Source organism: Halyomorpha halys, unplaced genomic scaffold (genome assembly GCF_000696795.3).
Source record: "Halyomorpha halys isolate HHAL.00 unplaced genomic scaffold, Hhal_1.1 Scaffold2325.1, whole genome shotgun sequence".
Taxonomy (NCBI): domain Eukaryota; kingdom Metazoa; phylum Arthropoda; class Insecta; order Hemiptera; family Pentatomidae; genus Halyomorpha; species Halyomorpha halys.
This window is the reverse complement of record NW_027109184.1, coordinates 15,305-32,223: the sequence shown is the minus strand read 5'-3', so window position 1 is coordinate 32,223 and position 16,919 is coordinate 15,305. Positions and strand designations below refer to the sequence as shown.

Below are 16,919 nucleotides of genomic sequence, written 5' to 3'. Positions count from 1 at the left end.
TATTAATTTTATTTTAATATATTCTTTTTCAACCTTTATTTAGTCTCAATTTACTTCTATAATTTTCCCTCATTTCATGTGTTAATAAATTTTTTTTATCTCTCTCTTCATTTTGGTTCATTTTAAACCTAATAGTTTATGTAATTTTTTACTTTTATATACACATATATATATATCATTATCTATTTTATACTGTAACTATTTTTTTTTTTTTCATTTGTATATTAAGTTCTTTTCTCTTATATTTACATAATTACTAGCCCTACCTTGGTTTACTTTTTTGTATCTTATTATGCTATAATGTCCAAATATTTTTAGTTGTTTTGTATATCTTTTTAGCCCCGATGAAGCTCTACAAAGTGGGGTGAAACGTCGGCAAATACTTAGTTGTTAACTATTATCGGTTCTCTTTGACCATACCCCCAACAATCTCCTTCATATTTTGAAAAATACAGTCAATCATTTATACATATAAATAGGGCAAGGTTATGAATGGAATGGCCTCCACAGCTTTGTTGAAAATTTCCATGACCATTTTGTATAAATACTGTTGAATTTCCTCCTCCAATGCAAGCCTGGTTGTGGGCTTGTAGGCAAAGACCTTCGACTTTAAATAACTCCATAAAAAGAAATCCAATGGTGTTAAATCAAACGATCTAGGGGGCCTATTCTTATCACAGAACAGAACCAGGAAATGGTTCAAACAGTAATTAAATTCTTTTAAAATTTTATGAGGTTAATCACTTCCATTTTTTAATGTATTATTTATTCATGACATTGTACAACGTTTCAGGACCACTGTCCCATATTCATGCACTATAAAAACATATAACAATAATAAAACTAACATAACACCAATCTTCATCCTTATATATATATTAATTTATACAATAATAATCACCTCATGATTTCATATGGATGAAGATTGGTGTTATGTTAGTTTTGTTATTGTTATAGGTTTTTATAGTGCATGAATATGGGACAGTGGTTCTGAAACGTTGTACAATGTCATGAATAAATAATACATTCAAAAATGGAAGTGATTAACCTCAAAAAATTTTAAAAGAATTGACTCACCAGACTTCCTAGAGAGATAATCCAGAGTAATTAAATTGTTTTACAGGCTGTATGGCACTTAACACTGTCTTGTTGAAACCACATGACGTCCACATCGATATCATCCAAAATAGGGAGAAAGAACTGTTTTATCATGTCGCAATATCAAGCACCAATAACAATTCACTGCTTTCAATGATTTTAACTAGTACCATGAATCCTCTGAAGTGTTAAGTTGTAAGAATAAGTAATGAATGGATTCCTAAAATGTTAATAAACACAGAACCAACAGATGAACATCCGAGAGCTAGACTGAACCTAGGTGGGAACATTAAAATATAAGATGGAAACGAGAGGCAAAGAGAGAAGCACTTATAATGGATGAATGTAAAAATGGTGGAATATTAGACGGGTACAAATAAATATGATAACATTAAGAATGGTGTACATTGTACACTGCACTGGCATTTCCATGCAATGGTTGATGAAATTAACATAGCTCACCTTCATCCTGGATAACCATTTCTTGTTCCACTTGAGTAAGTTCATCTGCAGACATGATAATAATAATTAATAATAATAATAATCTTTATGTATTCTGGGATTGATCCCTTTAGAATAATTTACAGGCATAAAAATTAGGCTTTAGAGCCTTAGAGTAAATTACAAAATAGAGATGTAATTACAAAATGTCATACAATAAAATAATACAGTGAATTTAAAAATATACAATTAAACAACCATAATTAACAGAATATATAAAATAATGATAAAACAAATTTTATGAAGCCGCTTGTCATATCATAAAACATAAGATGACTTCTGATAGTAAATAAAAGGAAAAAAAAAATGATTAAAAATCAAATACAATTAGACTAAAAAGTAATTATTTAACCGTTTTAATTTTACTTCAAGATCCCCAAAGACACCCCCGTAAACCATTCAGCAATAGTCAAAGTGGGGAAATATTAAGGAAGTAACCAGGAGCCTGCAGGTTTCAAAAGGAAGTAGGTGACAAAGATAATTTAAACGCTTCAGGGTGCAAAATGTACAACGGGAAATATCAAAGACGTGGTTTTTCCAGGAGAGAGTTTGGTCTATAGTGACACCAAGGTTTTTAACGTATGAATGGAATTGTATTGGATTGTTGTTTAGGAATAAGAGGAACAGTTTTCAGGAGGTGATTGGATCTTATTACGATTGCCTTAGTCTTCTCTGCATTCAACTTAAGTTTGTTTTCTTGTGCCTACTGGCTAATTCTATTCAAGTCTTCTTGGATCTTCTCCGTAGCAACTAATAGGTCAGAAGGTGGGAAGGAAAGGTAAATTTGAAAATCATCTGCGTACAAATGGTATTAAGAATGTTGGATAAGGATGGGAAGGTCATTGATGTAGATAGCGAAAAGGGTAGGGGATAGCGATGAGCCCTGAGGCACGCCACAGGTGAGGGGTCGAATCAATGATGGGAGGTTTATCAGGAACCACTATGTACTGGGAGCGATTGGATGTTATTTGGATAGCATGTTAATGTTAAAATCACCAGTGATGATAACATTGGAATAAGTGGAAACGAACTGGACAAGAGAGGATTCAAAGATGTGATCGAGTGGAACTTGGGGAGTTCGATAAGCGATAGCAAATAATAGGGGAGAGGATGTGCTTAAAATTTCAACAAATGTGTATTCTGAATGAGGAATGATAGGAGAAGGGGAGCGAAGTAGGATTTTGACCTTGAGACTAACATGAACATACAACCGAACACCTCCTCCAGTGCGATCAGATCTGTTGTGGCGAAAGAAAGTGTAATTGGAAATAGATACTTGAGAGGAAGGAATAAAGGGGTTTAAGCCAGGTTTTCGATACTGCTATTATGTGGTAAAAATTATCTAAGAAGTACTGTTTAAATTCATCGAAGTGGGCAATAAGGGATTGTGCATTAACGTGATAGGAACTGAGTACATTAGTCATAACTGTGGGGTGTGGGATGGTAAATGGAAAAGTAAAAAAAAGGAAAAAGGTTGAGGGATAGAGAATAACAACATTTTATATACTGTTACGATTATATAGAGAATAACAAACTTAAGAAATTGAAGGGATTTTATGGCTCGAGTTATCGAAATTTGAAAAAAATAGTCAATAAATATTGAGTTGTAAAAAATTAAAAAAAGAGGAGATATAAATAGAGAAAATTATATAAGTGCTATTATTGAAATGTTGAAAAAAATGAAAATAAATTTAAATAAAATATCTTCTATACAAAAAAAATAAATAAAATGAAAACAATATTGTGGTGACTTGGATACCGAGTTCAACTGAAGACGTCTAAGTCGCTGGTCTTGCTTATGGTTAATTAAAGCAAAACAAGAAAACCTCATTTTGCATACAGTATATTCAAAACTGCATGTTTTCACTAATAGTAATAATAATTTATAAAGATTGAAAAGTATAAGTCTGTAATAAATTTTATTAAAAAAAAAAAAAAACACCATTTTTAAACAAAGTGATGTCGAATCCTGAGGATCTTCGTAGGGTGACCTGTGGCTTTTGTGTCAATTCTAAAATATAATTGGTCCTGTAATCTTGTAAAATAACAATTGGACAATGGAAGGAAGGGATTTTGCCTGCTTCGACGAGGTCTACTGCATAGATTCAGAGGAATCCACGCAATATGCTGAAATTGTTGCTTTCCCCAAAACTGGTAAGTTGGCATTCATTCTGGATTCTACAGTGAGATATGAAAGTAATGATCTTGACCAAGCAAATAAAATAGATAGAGAAAAGAGGGAAATGTATAATAAATGTATTATACATTCTGAAGGAAATTTTCCATGAGAGCTTCGGGGAAAGAGACTTCTACGTGAGAAGCCTCTGGTTTGAAGCTCGTGGAACTATACCAAGCACAACAATGAGCTTTAAGGAGGAACTCTGGGTTAGAAAAAAAAAGGTTGTAGGTCCAAAAATGGGGTAAGCATTAAGGTGTGACAGCCTAAATTATCGAAAGACATTATTGAGACCACCAATATTTAAAATGGAAAGTACAAACACTAGTATCAGACAGAAAATCCAAATCCTGGTATCATAAATATTGGAAGTGTTTTTAAACACACACTTTTTCATTATTGAATGTTTTTCTTTTCAATATCAGTCTTCTTTTGTTTTTAGCCAAACCATAAAAATACCAATGAATGCACATAGATCTTTGATAAAACATAATTATTATTGAACGCAAATAGATCTTTAATAAAACATTATTTTACTCAATAATTAGAACAGGTTTCATATTAATTCAATATTTCTCTCACCATAATAAAGATCCTGTGTCTCCTCTTCTTTGATAAAAATGGTGGGAACTGCAAAACAAAGAAAGATTCAATAATCATTAAATTTCAAGGAACACGTTTTATTGCTGCATTCATTCCTTCATTTAATTACTTTCTAAATTAATGGTAAATAATTAAAATGGAATTGGAAATAATAGCAATAAAATTTAGAAAAATGATTGGTCCTTTTCAAGTGAAGCTATAGCAAGATTTGAAGAACAAATGAACAAATAGACAAATAGAATGTCTTATACAATAATTTTTTCTCACCTTCATTTGGTACAAGCAACTCATTCTCTTGTTTCACTTGAACAAGCTCACCTGTTGATATAAAAATAAAATTTTAAACAAATAAAATGAAAGGAATGTTTATAAATAGTTTTAATTCTTGTTTGAGACTGGTTTGTTTTATCAATTATAATAAAAAAATATTCATTTAGTCTCAACATGTTTATTTTCTTATTTCTCCACTCCACGTATTGTTAATAAAGGGAGTGATAAGATTATATTAGAGAGTATAATGGAATATCATTAGAAAAAGTAATTTAGTTTGATAAGAAATAGGTCAATAGACTAAAATATAATCACACAAAGGCAGAATATTCTGAAACTTTTTGACAACATTCTAGCGGTGGTATTTAGAATGAGTTATCCTTGAGAATGACCGAAAGGGTTGAAACGTAAGAGTGGAGAATTTTTTGTTATAATTGATACAAGGAATATTTTATAACACAATAACAAATTTTGGAACTTTTTAATAAATTTTTAACAACATAAATGTTTAAACAAAACCTAAATGTAACTAACATCCACAACAGGACTAATATCATCTCTCGGATCATTACCAAAGGTATTTATCTATGATAAAACAAATGGAAAGCATCAGACAAGATGTCAGCATTGTTGATATAGTAATCCAAAAGTGATATCGGTAGCGAGTAAATAAAGCCAACCTTAGCCATAGGGCTTTTACAGAACAAGTACCAAAATTTAATAGGAAGGAAATTTTCTATTACGAAAGGAAAAATATGAATATATATATTTTTAAATTTGTCTGCACATGGTAACAAAAACCAAAAGAAACCTGTTTAATTGCTTACCAGAAGGTCTAATAAATAAATCAATCACAAGAAAACTAAAAAAGAAATATTTAACCGGGTTCTTTCTTACTTCTACGATTCCCAATAACTGATTTTGATTCACCAAATGACCATATCTCCCTGTATTTTTTCTCAACTCCACATAATTATTCATTATATTATGATTAGAATTAGCTATATATGTGTGTTCTTAGATATAGATATTAGTTATTTATTTATTACTAGGTCCTTATTTTAATCTTATCCTTATATTGTCTTGTTTTATTCTGATTATAATAATAATTCACCAACTGTAAATTTGCAGCTTTGTAAAGTTGCACACTAATTGTAAATTGCACTTCAAACTACTTTCAGTTCTTATTATTTATTTTACTTTTTCAATGATTATTATTTCACTTTTTATTTTTACTTTATTTTCATTTTAGTATTTGTTAATTGAATTATTAGCTGTATCACTAGAGATCAATTCATATTGTACTGATCTAGGTTATAAGTTGTAGTAGCCTCCACAACGCCCTAATAGTCAAAATTGTAATAATTAAATTTCATTCATGTCTATCACTTTTATGTCTATTTTGGCACCGACCGATTGATGTTGTCATCTGGTTAGACCATATATGATATAATTTTATAAATGAAAAAAACAACAACTTAATTTTCTTCATATTTTCCATTCTAAGTGGAATTAAAAATTACAAAATTTTCTTTTCAAATTTAACAGGAATTCTGTAGTGTTAATAAATTGTTGAGAAAAAATATCTCCCATATGACAAGTCAACATTGAAAGATAAAGATAATACAGCAGCATAATAAAGCATAAGATAATAAAGCAATGGTTGAAGAGGGGATATATTTTTTTTTCAATTTGAAAAAAATTGAATCCTTGATATAAATGACATGGACTTTGATGAGTAAAATATTTGGATTCGACTGCATTATAATTTTTATAACTTAAATACTTTTCATTTATTTTTGAGATAGATAGGCTATAATATGCCTGGAAAGATAAATTCAACTAACTATTACAAACTGACTCAATTACTGACAGAACATGGACTGTCCAAACACTACTTTAAAAGATTTCATACAACTAACACTGATTTCTGTAATGGCGACGGACAAACTTCACAAACTTTAAATCAATTAATGATGAGAAGATAGTTGGGGGTACGGTCAAAATATAACACAAATAAGTTGAAATAACTTATTTACTAGTGCCAACGTTTAGGCCAGAATTTCTAGCCTTCATCAGGGCTAAGAACAAAGAACAAGATAAGAACCAATGAATAAAATATATATATATTTAAACAGAATGACATATACTAAATAATTGTACAGAATGAAATTAATAAAAATAAAGTGGTGATAGGAGTGGAAAATAAAATGTATACACAGGTAATTGAATAAGTAAGTAAAAATGATATAATTAAGGAAATAAAATAAAAGTTTGAAGTCATAATTTTATGATTTAGAATTATAGAAAGAAAAAAAATTAAATGAATAAATAAAAAATAAAATTGAGAGTAAAAAAATATATGTAACTAACAAAATATATAACCATAATATTATTTAGGTAAGTTATTTCAACTTATTTGTGCTATATTCTGACCGCACACCCAAAACATCTTCTCCTCATATTTTTAATTACTTATTTTTCGACTGCACCATGTACCATCAACAAAGGCTCAATTTAATAAAAACATGCATAACGCAAGAAGATACATGGCCACTTAAGAAATCTGAAATCTTCGAAAAATACATAAAAGAGCTGGTGCACTTCATCTCTAATATGGATTGAGCCCAAGTGTGATCATCGTACGTACCCCAATTGTACCTCTTATATAATAGCAATTAATTTAATTATGTTTTGTTCTAGTTTAATATTTAATTCCCACATCTGTACTCTATTGATTTTTTTTTTCATATACTTTTAATTCTTGTTATTTATTGTATAAAATAATCAGTTGCCTTCACAAACCACATGTTCTAATTGCATCATATTAATTATTGTATTTAATAATTAATTTGTTTTGTTTTTTTACTGTTATTTCTTTTAATATTCTTAGTATAGTACTATAACACATTCCAATATTTTTTTCACATTACATACATATAGCATGTAGTTTCACATGTACACTTTTTGAATAAACTCCTCCTGCATAGGGTTTATGGTGCCACCATGTAATATTTTATTAAACACACAACCTGAACTACAGAATACATATAAATTACAGTCACAATTTTGGCAACGAGAAGTATGCTTGGTAACACCATGGCGTTATCGACACCATGGAACTATCTCTTGGAACAAACCTAGTAATATTCATAAGGACCCTGTAAAACCTTGTAACATTCAAAAGGTTAATAAAAACTTACAAGTGGATTTTGTTTGATCGGCCATATCTTCAGGTACAGAAACATCAGAACTAGAAGCACCTGAAAATGAAAATAATAAATGATGAAAGTATTATTTAAGACATTACTAGAATATAGGAACCTAAATATTGTTCAATTAGAAACTCAGTTCATCAAGAGCCCACGGGAAACTATTAATGGTCATCTAACTATTAATTTGTAAGCAAATATTTGTTGTTTTAACAACTTAATACATAAATCTTTACATAAATCACTAATTCCAAGGATTAGTTTTGTTGATTGGGTACAAAGTTAGTGTTAATTTTTTTTAATAATAATAATAATACAATCAATTATCATTGCCAGAAAGTACACACATCAACATAATTTTTAAAAAACTTAGTATACTCACAAAAAATAAGTAAAGTGCAATATAAACTGCTATGTCTTTTATCACATTAGCAATTGTCAGTCATATATTAAAGGAAAGACATAAGTATTCAAACAAACAATAGTAACACTAACAAAACTTAAAATTCAGATGGAAAAATATAAACTATACATAATGCACCTCTAAATACCTGTCAGCGCCATGCTCTAAATCCAAACCCAATAATAATAACCTTCCCAACTGGTCCTCCAGCCACCAAGCTGCGCCAAAGAGGTCGAAACCTACTAATTGCATAAAGTTCTTTTTTATTTCAACATTTCTTTATTTTTAAAGTTTAGTATTTCTTTAATGATTCTGTGGATGAAAAGCTTTTATGCAATTGTACATTTATAACCTCACATGGGCTTCTTCCATTATTATTATTATCATTATTATCATCATGAAATAACTATAATAATGAACAACTTTATTTAAAATAAATTGGTATGATGTGAGTGAAAATACCAATTTTTTTAAATATGCATGTCCACTCACATTACTTTCCTCACCACTTTGGCTCTAAATTCCAAAACAAAAATAGTCTGCTGTACCTTTGCTAATATTAGTATAGGTAAAAACCTTTTTGGTACATGTAGTACGAATGATGAGGGTAATTGGTCTTTCCAGATACCTTCCTGATTGATCGCTCCTATCTTCACTTCACTTTATTCTACTATCTGTTGGTAGATATATTTTTTCTTTCCAATCTTATATTCTAATTATCCTCATGATTTTGAACCCTTGCGCCCACTTTCTTAATTAGGTTGCACTCTATAATCATTTGGTAGTCTCGGGACATCTTTTTTACTACGAGTACCATTAGATTTTTACCCTTAGCACTGCTTACTTAATTCAATTTCTGCCTCCCTCTCTACTCTCCAGCCTCTTCCTCCGGAATGGTATTGGAAGTCCCAGTGTCCACCAAGTATCTCTCGTCCGAATGATATGCAGGCCGCCGTGCTACCCTATTACACTGTGGCTCATCATTGTGCCGCCGCCTCTCCATGGATACGCTCTTTAGACCTCCTATTTCGTCTTACCAGCCCATGCAGACCGTCTCCACGTGTTCCTCCTGCCCTACTGTCTTTTATATGTCCCGAGATCTTTCCCTTCTGCTTCAAAATCTGAGGCTTCAGACGTGTTGGTGTTCTCACTTGCAGATTCTTTCGACCTCGGAGAAATTCTTCTCCTCCTCACTCGCTGAGCATTCACTTCTATCGGCTCTAACTGGTTCGATTGGCGTCGTCCTAACATGTAAGGGCATTGTCTCGCTATATGCCCTTCAGTTCCACATTCAAAACATAGGGTACGCCAGCACATGTTCTTTACCTTCTCATTTCAAATCCTACACACCCATGGGACTTGGAAAAAATATATGATAATTTTGGTAAATATTTAGCTGTGGTCAGATAACAATTAATAGTTTGTTATTGATAGTGCTATTCAACTTAAAAAAAATAGTAACTGTGCCAAAACTGTCCAGGACATTCCAAATGATCTTTTAAAAGATTAGATCATCTAATGTAAAAACAGAAAGATATTTAACTGGCCTAATATTAGCGAAGATACAGCGGACTATTTTTTTAATTGGAATTTAGAGCCAAAGTGGTGAAGAAAGTCAAGTGAGTGGATATATATATTAAAAAAAATTAGTATGTTCACTCACATCATACCAATTTATTTTCAACAAAGTTGATCATTATTGTATTTAATTCATAATAATAATGGAAGAAGTCCATGTGAGGTTATAAATGCACAATTGCATCAAAGCCTTTCTTCAACAGAATCATTAAAGAAATAGTAAACTTTCAAAATTAAGAAATGTTGAAATAAAAAAAAAACTTTAATGCAAGTAGAAGGTTTTGACCTCTTTGGTGTCACTTGAAGGCTGGAGAAGCAGTAGGGAAGGTTATTATTATTGAAATTGGACTTGGAGCATGGACCTGTCAGGTATTTAGAAGTGCATTTTGTATATATTTTTTATTTTGCCATTTGAATTTTAAGTTTTATTAATTTTACTATTGTTTGTTTGAATAATGATGTCTTTCCTTTAAAATATGACTGACAATTGCTGATGTGATAAAAGACATAGCAATTTATATTAGGTCCCATTGCACTTTATTATTTTTGAGTATACTTCTTCTATTTTTTAAAAGAATATATTATGTACTTTCTGGCAATGATTATTGATTGTATTATTATTATTAAAAAAAAAAAATTAACACTAACTTTATGTCCACCAAAACCAATCCTTGGAATTAGTGATTTATGTTAAGATTTACCTGGTAAGTTGTTAAAACAAAAAATATTTGATTACACATTATCAGTTAGGTGACCATTAATTGTTGCCCATGGGCTGTTAATGAACTGAGTTTCCATTTCTACAATATTTATATTCCTATTTATATTAATGTCTTAAATAATATATTCATAATTTAGTTTATTTACATTTTCAGGTGCTTCTAGTTCTGATGTTTCTGTACCTGAAGATATGGCCTATCAAACAAAATCCACTTGTAAGTTTTTTAACCTTTTGAATGTTACAAGGTTTTACAGGGTCTGTCGGGAATCATATAAATTTACCTAATTTATAATCAAATGCTCGTATTGTAACAAAATATAATCTTTACATACAACATAAAACAATAGTTCAATGATGAAATTTAAAATACTACAGATCACAAAAGTAGACTGTAAACAATATGCTTCACGAACTTAGGACAACAAGCACAACGCTGTAATCTTCCTCTATATTTTTTCACTTCACTATCAATGCTTAACTGGGTCCTTATGAATATTAGTAGATTCATTCCAAGGGAAAGTTCTGAACTAGATAACGCCATGGTGTTACCAGGCTTTTTCTCCCATTCTTGGACTGTTAAGTTATGAATATGGGAGGTTCCTCCTTTAGTTTCTTTAAATTATCATCTATCTTTGACAGGAACTGTTTCTAATTATTTCTTGTTTCATTTTACAGGCAAATATATTGAAATTCTGTTCTGACTTGCTTTTTAAGAATTCAGTTTCTTCCTAAAAGGCATTTTTGAGATTTGATGATCATTTTGCTCATAAAGAACTACCTCTTTAGTTTAAATTTGTTGTGAAACAGTTAGTCCACAAATTTCTTAATTTTAATGTTCTGAAATAAATTTGGTTCTAGAATAGGATAAGCTTATGATAAATGCAGTAATTTGTGACTTTTCATCAGTTAGTAAAATACTGTGTTCTTACAAAGCAGTGCAAGTGAAAAAATTGGCCAATTTTTTTTTTAATTAGAATCCGTGGGTGTAATACGTTTTTATCTGTGTGGCAATTAATTTATTTAAATACTAAGGAGGTACCCTCTACCCCCCTCCCCTTGACATATGACGGACCTATTCCCATTTTACAAATTATACAACTATTCATTTAATTGTATTACTTGTTGCTCAAATTGTATAACTGTAATTTACATGTTTTCTGTAGTTCAGATTGCAGTATTTTTTTTTAATATTATGTAAGCAGGAAGAAAAATAAATTTTAAGTGTTTATCCCAGCATTCTAATTTGTATTGAAATACCTTATTTCCTTATGTTTAATAAAATATTACATGGTGATCAATGAAAACATGTAAACATTTTGTTGATGGTACAAGGTGCAATCGAAAAGTAAGTGATTAAAAGTTTGTGAAGTTTGTCCATCGCAATTAAAAAAATCAATGTTAGTTTAATGAAATCTTTTAAAGTAGTGTTTGTATAGTTCATGTTCTATCAGTAGTTGAGTCAGTTTGTAATAGTTATTTTACAACAATTACAACAAAAATAATCATAAAAAAACAAAATTTATGAACAAATTATCGAATTCTTCTGGTTAAGATTTAATTAGTATTTCTCCTGTTTTATTTTTTCCTGTCATCTTGGTACAGTAATCATGGGCTTAAGGGCAGAAGGGAGCTATGGCTCCCCCTAGATGTCTGGGACCCAAGAAAAAAGTAGAAAACAAATATTGAATTTATGTGATGCATGGTTTCTTTCTGGAAACATAATAAATAATTAGGAATGTATAATTCATATTTATAATAATATAAGTAGGAAGGTTGTGATAGAGAAAGAAGGTGGCATCTAAAAAATCATCAGAGATAAGTGCAAAACTGTCTTATATTTTCATTGTGAGAACCATTGGTAAACCTAGTTAACGGTTTAAATTCAGTCGTTTCGTTTTTAATAATTTATTGTTATTATAGGTACTAAAAATTTAAAAAGTAATTATTGTATCTTATAAAGTAGAAATAAAATGGTGGGGGTATTTCATGCCTATGCCTATAACAGTAATCCTGTATTAGGGTACTTATAATAAGAACATAACTATTTTACATGAAGTCATTTTGGAGATTTGCACCTCAATATGATCACCAAAGCTACTTAAGATTATATTTCTTGCAAAAAAGTAAATGCAATATGTTTCTTAATCTTTATATCTTAAAAATGCATTTGTATGTAGAAAATGGTTCAGTAATAGTATCTATGCAGTAATTTGTAACATTCTACATAAATAAGCGTGTAAAAGCATGGTAACTGCAAAAAAATGAAAACTTGTACTATGTTAAATTGTTAGTTTATTGCAATGTTTTAACTACAACCAACAGTCACCTGATGTCAACATTATTCTCTTGAGAAAACAAATTTCATAAATATTCTTTCTTTCCACAATGTATGAAAAAAGTTGGTGATGCCAAAGTTTTGATTACTATATTTTGTGACCAAATGCCTCAAGTGTATGTATTTATGTATTCCATTCCTCAAGCATAATACATGTCCTTGCCTAATGTAAACACAAATTAATTATTACTATTAATATAGGGGCATATATTATAATCTAAATTTGAGTCATTATATTATTTAACACTGTTACAAAATAGTAAAACAACAATTTAAACAATTGGATGATATTAAGTATAGAAAATATTATTGATCACTTTATTAGAACTTGTATTCTACATAGTATTGCTCTTAAACACTTTATTTTTAATAATAAAGAACAGAGAAACAGACAATGCTGCATTGATTGCTGATTAAGAAAATAATGATACAGTGGTTAGTGAGATGATTTTTGTATGTTTCAGTTTGATTTTTCAATAAATAATTATGAAATACACTTCTTTAATTTGTTTTACAATCTATCTATCTGAAATTGAAAATAGTTGTTAAATATTTTCCTAAAGTTTCAAAATCAAAGTACAATTATCTCTTTAATTATATTTTTTTTCATCCACTTGAATTTATCTTTCCAGGCATATTATGGCCTATCTATCTAAAAAATAAATGAAAAGTATTTAAGTTGTAAAATTTAAAATGTTGTGGAATACAAATATTTTACTCATCAAAATCCATGTCATTTATATCAAGGATTCAAATTTTTTTTTAATTGAAGAGAAAAAAATACATTCCCTCTTCATTTATTGCTTTATTATCTTTATCTTTCAATGTTGAATTGTCATATAGAAGATATTTTTTCTCAACAATTTATTAATACTACAGAATTCCTGTTAAATTTGAAAAAGAAAATTTTATAATTTTTAATTCCACTTATAATGGAAAATGTGAGGAAAATTAAGTTTTTTTTTTTTTTTATTCATTTATAAAATTATATCATATATGGTTCGACCAGATGACAACATCAACCGGTTGGTGCCAAAATAAACATAAAAGTGATAGACATGAATGAAATTTAATTATTACAATTTTGACTATTAGAGCGTTGTGGAGGCTACTACAACTTATAACCTAGATCAGTACAATATGAATTGATCTCTAGTGATACAGCTAATAATTCAATTAACAAATACTAAAATGAAATAATAATTAATAAAAATAAAAATAAATAAATAATAATAATAACTGAAAGTAATTTCAAGTGAATAATAAAGCTGCGAATTTACTTCAGAATATTACTTACAGAATAAAACGAGATGATACAAGAATAAGATAAAAATAAGGACCCAGTAATAACTAATATCTATATCTAAGCACACACACATATATAGCTAATTCTAATCATTATATAATGAATAATTATGTGGAGTTAAGAAAAAATACGGGGAGATATGGTCATTTGGTGAATCAAAATCAAATACAGACAGATATGGTGATTTGGTGAATCAAAATCAGTCATTGAGAATCGTAGAAGTAAGGAAGAACCCGGTTAAATATTTCTTTTTTAGTTTTCTTTGTGATTGATTTATTTATTAGTTCTTCTGGTAAGCAATTGAACCGATAGGGTACCATATAGTTTAAGGTACATTTACCAAATATATTATTATAGATTGTTTAAGTTATAATATTTTGAGCCTGCTCAGCACATACAAATTTCTGACACTTTACATCTGTTGCTGTTCTAAGTCTTCTATCTGTTCAAAGCGGGAGGAGAAAAACGTTAGCACATGTCCAGTTCTAGCAATACCTGCTATAAGAAGGGGACTCTTTTGGCTGTAAGTAAATAGTTCCCAACTTGGTATTGGGTCCGTTGGAACTGTCTTCTGAATCGTTGACCTCCACAGAATAGCTAAACTGTACTGTGCATGTTCCCACCAGTTTTCTGACTGTCAAACTGGTTCTTGGAACAAACCTACTACTTCTTGAAGTTGACATTAGGCTGTTCCATTGCAGAACATTCTTTAGACTGTTCTATTTCAATATTAACCTCTGTTATATTAATACAATGATGAATGCCATTGTACATCTGTTTTTTTTTTTGCTGCCCAACTTTGCTTTGTCAATGTTATGATTGTATTATTTCATCAGTTACGTGTTGAGAAACTAAATCATTTTTTTAATCCTTTAAAGAATAAAAGTTTCATATTAATTTTAATTGTCAAAAAAAAAAATAAGGTGCATTGAGTTTCTTTTGGTTTTTGTTACTGTGTGCATACAAATTAAAAAATATATATATATTTTTCCCTTCGTTATAGAAAATTTCCTTCCTATTAAATTTTGGTACTTGTCTGTAGAAGATCCATGGCAAATTTGCTTACTCACTACTGATATCACTTTTAGATTACCATGTCAACAATGCTGACATCTTTTCTGATGCTATCCATTTGTTTTATCATAGATAAGTACCTTTGTTAATGATCTGAGAAATGAGATTTGTCCTGTTGTGGATGTTAGTTACATTTAGGTTCTGTGTTTAAAAATCTATTAAAAGAGTTTTAAAATTTGTTATCATCTAATAAATCATTATTAATTTGGCTCCACAACTCGATGTCGAGTCCTGGCCTCCTGCAACAGCCTCCACCAATCATCACGATCTTGTGAGGCCGCCATCCAGTTCCTCACTCCCATCGTGGTCCTGGCATTACCATTCACACCATCACTTCATCGAAGGCGTGGTCTTCCTCTTCATCTTGCTGTGTCCATGTAGTACCTCGGTCACCATTTTCCTTGGCAGATCATTCTCAGCCTACCGAGCAACATGCCCTGCCCACCTCAATCTACTGAGCCTTACAAACTGGACAATGTCTGGTTCCTTATATAAAACTTTGAGCTCCTGGTTTGTTCGACGTCTCCATATTTGGTCAACCTTGACAGCTCCAAATATTTTATGGAGAATCTTCCTCTCCAAGACCATTAAGGTGTGTAATAAAATATTTCTTTTATCAATTATAAAAAAAATTCTCCACTCTTACGTTTCAACCCTTTCAGTCATTCTCAGGGATAACTCATTCTAAATATCAATGTTAGAATGTTGTCAAAAAGTTTCAGAATATTCTGCCTTTGTGAGATTATATTTTAGCCTATCGACCTATTTCTTATCCAACTAAATTACTTTTTCTAATATTATTCCATTTATACTTTCTAATGTAAACTTATCACTCCCTTTATTAACAATACGTGGAGTGGAGAAATAAAATAAACATGTTGAGACTAAATGGATATTTTTTATTATAATTGATAAAACAAACCAGTCTCAAACAAGAATTCAAATTATTTATAAACATTTCTTTCATTATGTTTGTTTAAAATATTATTTTTGTATCAGCAGGTGAGCTTGTTCAAGTGAAACAAGAGAACGAGTTGCTTGTACCAAATGAAGGTGAGAAAAAATTATTGTATAAGACATTCTATTTGTCTATTTGTTCATTTGTTCTTCAAATCTTGCTATAGCTTTGCTTAAAAAGGACCAATAATTTTTCTAAATTTTATTGTTATTATTTCCAATTCCATTTTAATTATTTTCCATTAATTTAGAAAGTAATTAAATGAACACTACAACAAGACTTGTTCCTTGAAATTTAATGATTATCAAATCTTTTTTTGTTTTGCAGTTCCCACCATTTTTATCAAAGAAGAGGAGACACAGGATCTTTATTATGGTGAGAGAAATATTGAATTAGTATGAATTAATTAGTATTTTTATGGTTTGGTTAAAAACAAAAGAAGACAGATATTGAAAAGAAATACATTCAATAATGAAAAATTTTGTTTTTAAAAACACCTCCAATATTTGCGATACCAAGATTTTCTGTCCGATATTAGTGTTAGTACTTTTCAGTTTAAATGTTGGTGGTGTCAATAATGTCTTTTGAAAATTTTTTTGTAATCGATCAATACATGTCATATATTCATATCAGTATCAGAAGCATATCAATCCTTTCGCAACATCTCCATTTCCAAGTTACCAT

At 29.9% G+C, this 16,919-nt stretch overlaps 2 protein-coding genes across 10 annotated transcripts in view; one reads left to right on the top strand and one right to left on the bottom strand.

Annotated features, from left to right (window-relative positions):
* Positions 1-8,669, bottom strand: part of LOC106691415 (zinc finger autosomal protein-like) — a 27,516-nt gene extending 18,847 nt beyond the window's left edge. For 2 of the 9 annotated variants that reach the window (XM_067047361.1, XM_067047365.1), the window contains exons 1-5: positions 8,412-8,625; positions 7,852-7,911; positions 4,646-4,699; positions 4,358-4,405; positions 1,561-1,605 (exon numbers count right to left, since the gene is read on the bottom strand). In XM_067047361.1, the coding sequence (XP_066903462.1) occupies positions 1,561-1,605; positions 4,358-4,405; positions 4,646-4,699; positions 7,852-7,911; positions 8,412-8,424 (220 nt within the window). In that variant the 5' untranslated portion in view covers positions 8,425-8,625. Of the gene's footprint in view, positions 1-1,560; positions 1,606-4,357; positions 4,406-4,645; positions 4,700-7,851; positions 7,912-8,401 lie in introns of all 9 variants that reach the window. The other 7 variants (XM_067047367.1, XM_067047366.1, XM_067047362.1 and 4 more) reach the window with 7 other exon arrangements.
* A 1,332-nt stretch (positions 8,670-10,001) lies between these two features.
* On the top strand, positions 10,002-16,610 carry LOC106691413 (uncharacterized; the record flags this gene model as incomplete). The annotated part of the gene is given in 4 exon segments (XM_067047359.1): positions 10,002-10,210; positions 10,717-10,776; positions 16,280-16,330; positions 16,563-16,610. Coding segments are annotated over 4 exon segments (172 nt in total), but the record flags the coding sequence as incomplete, so codon positions are not given.
* Between the last annotated feature and the right edge of the window lie 309 nt (positions 16,611-16,919).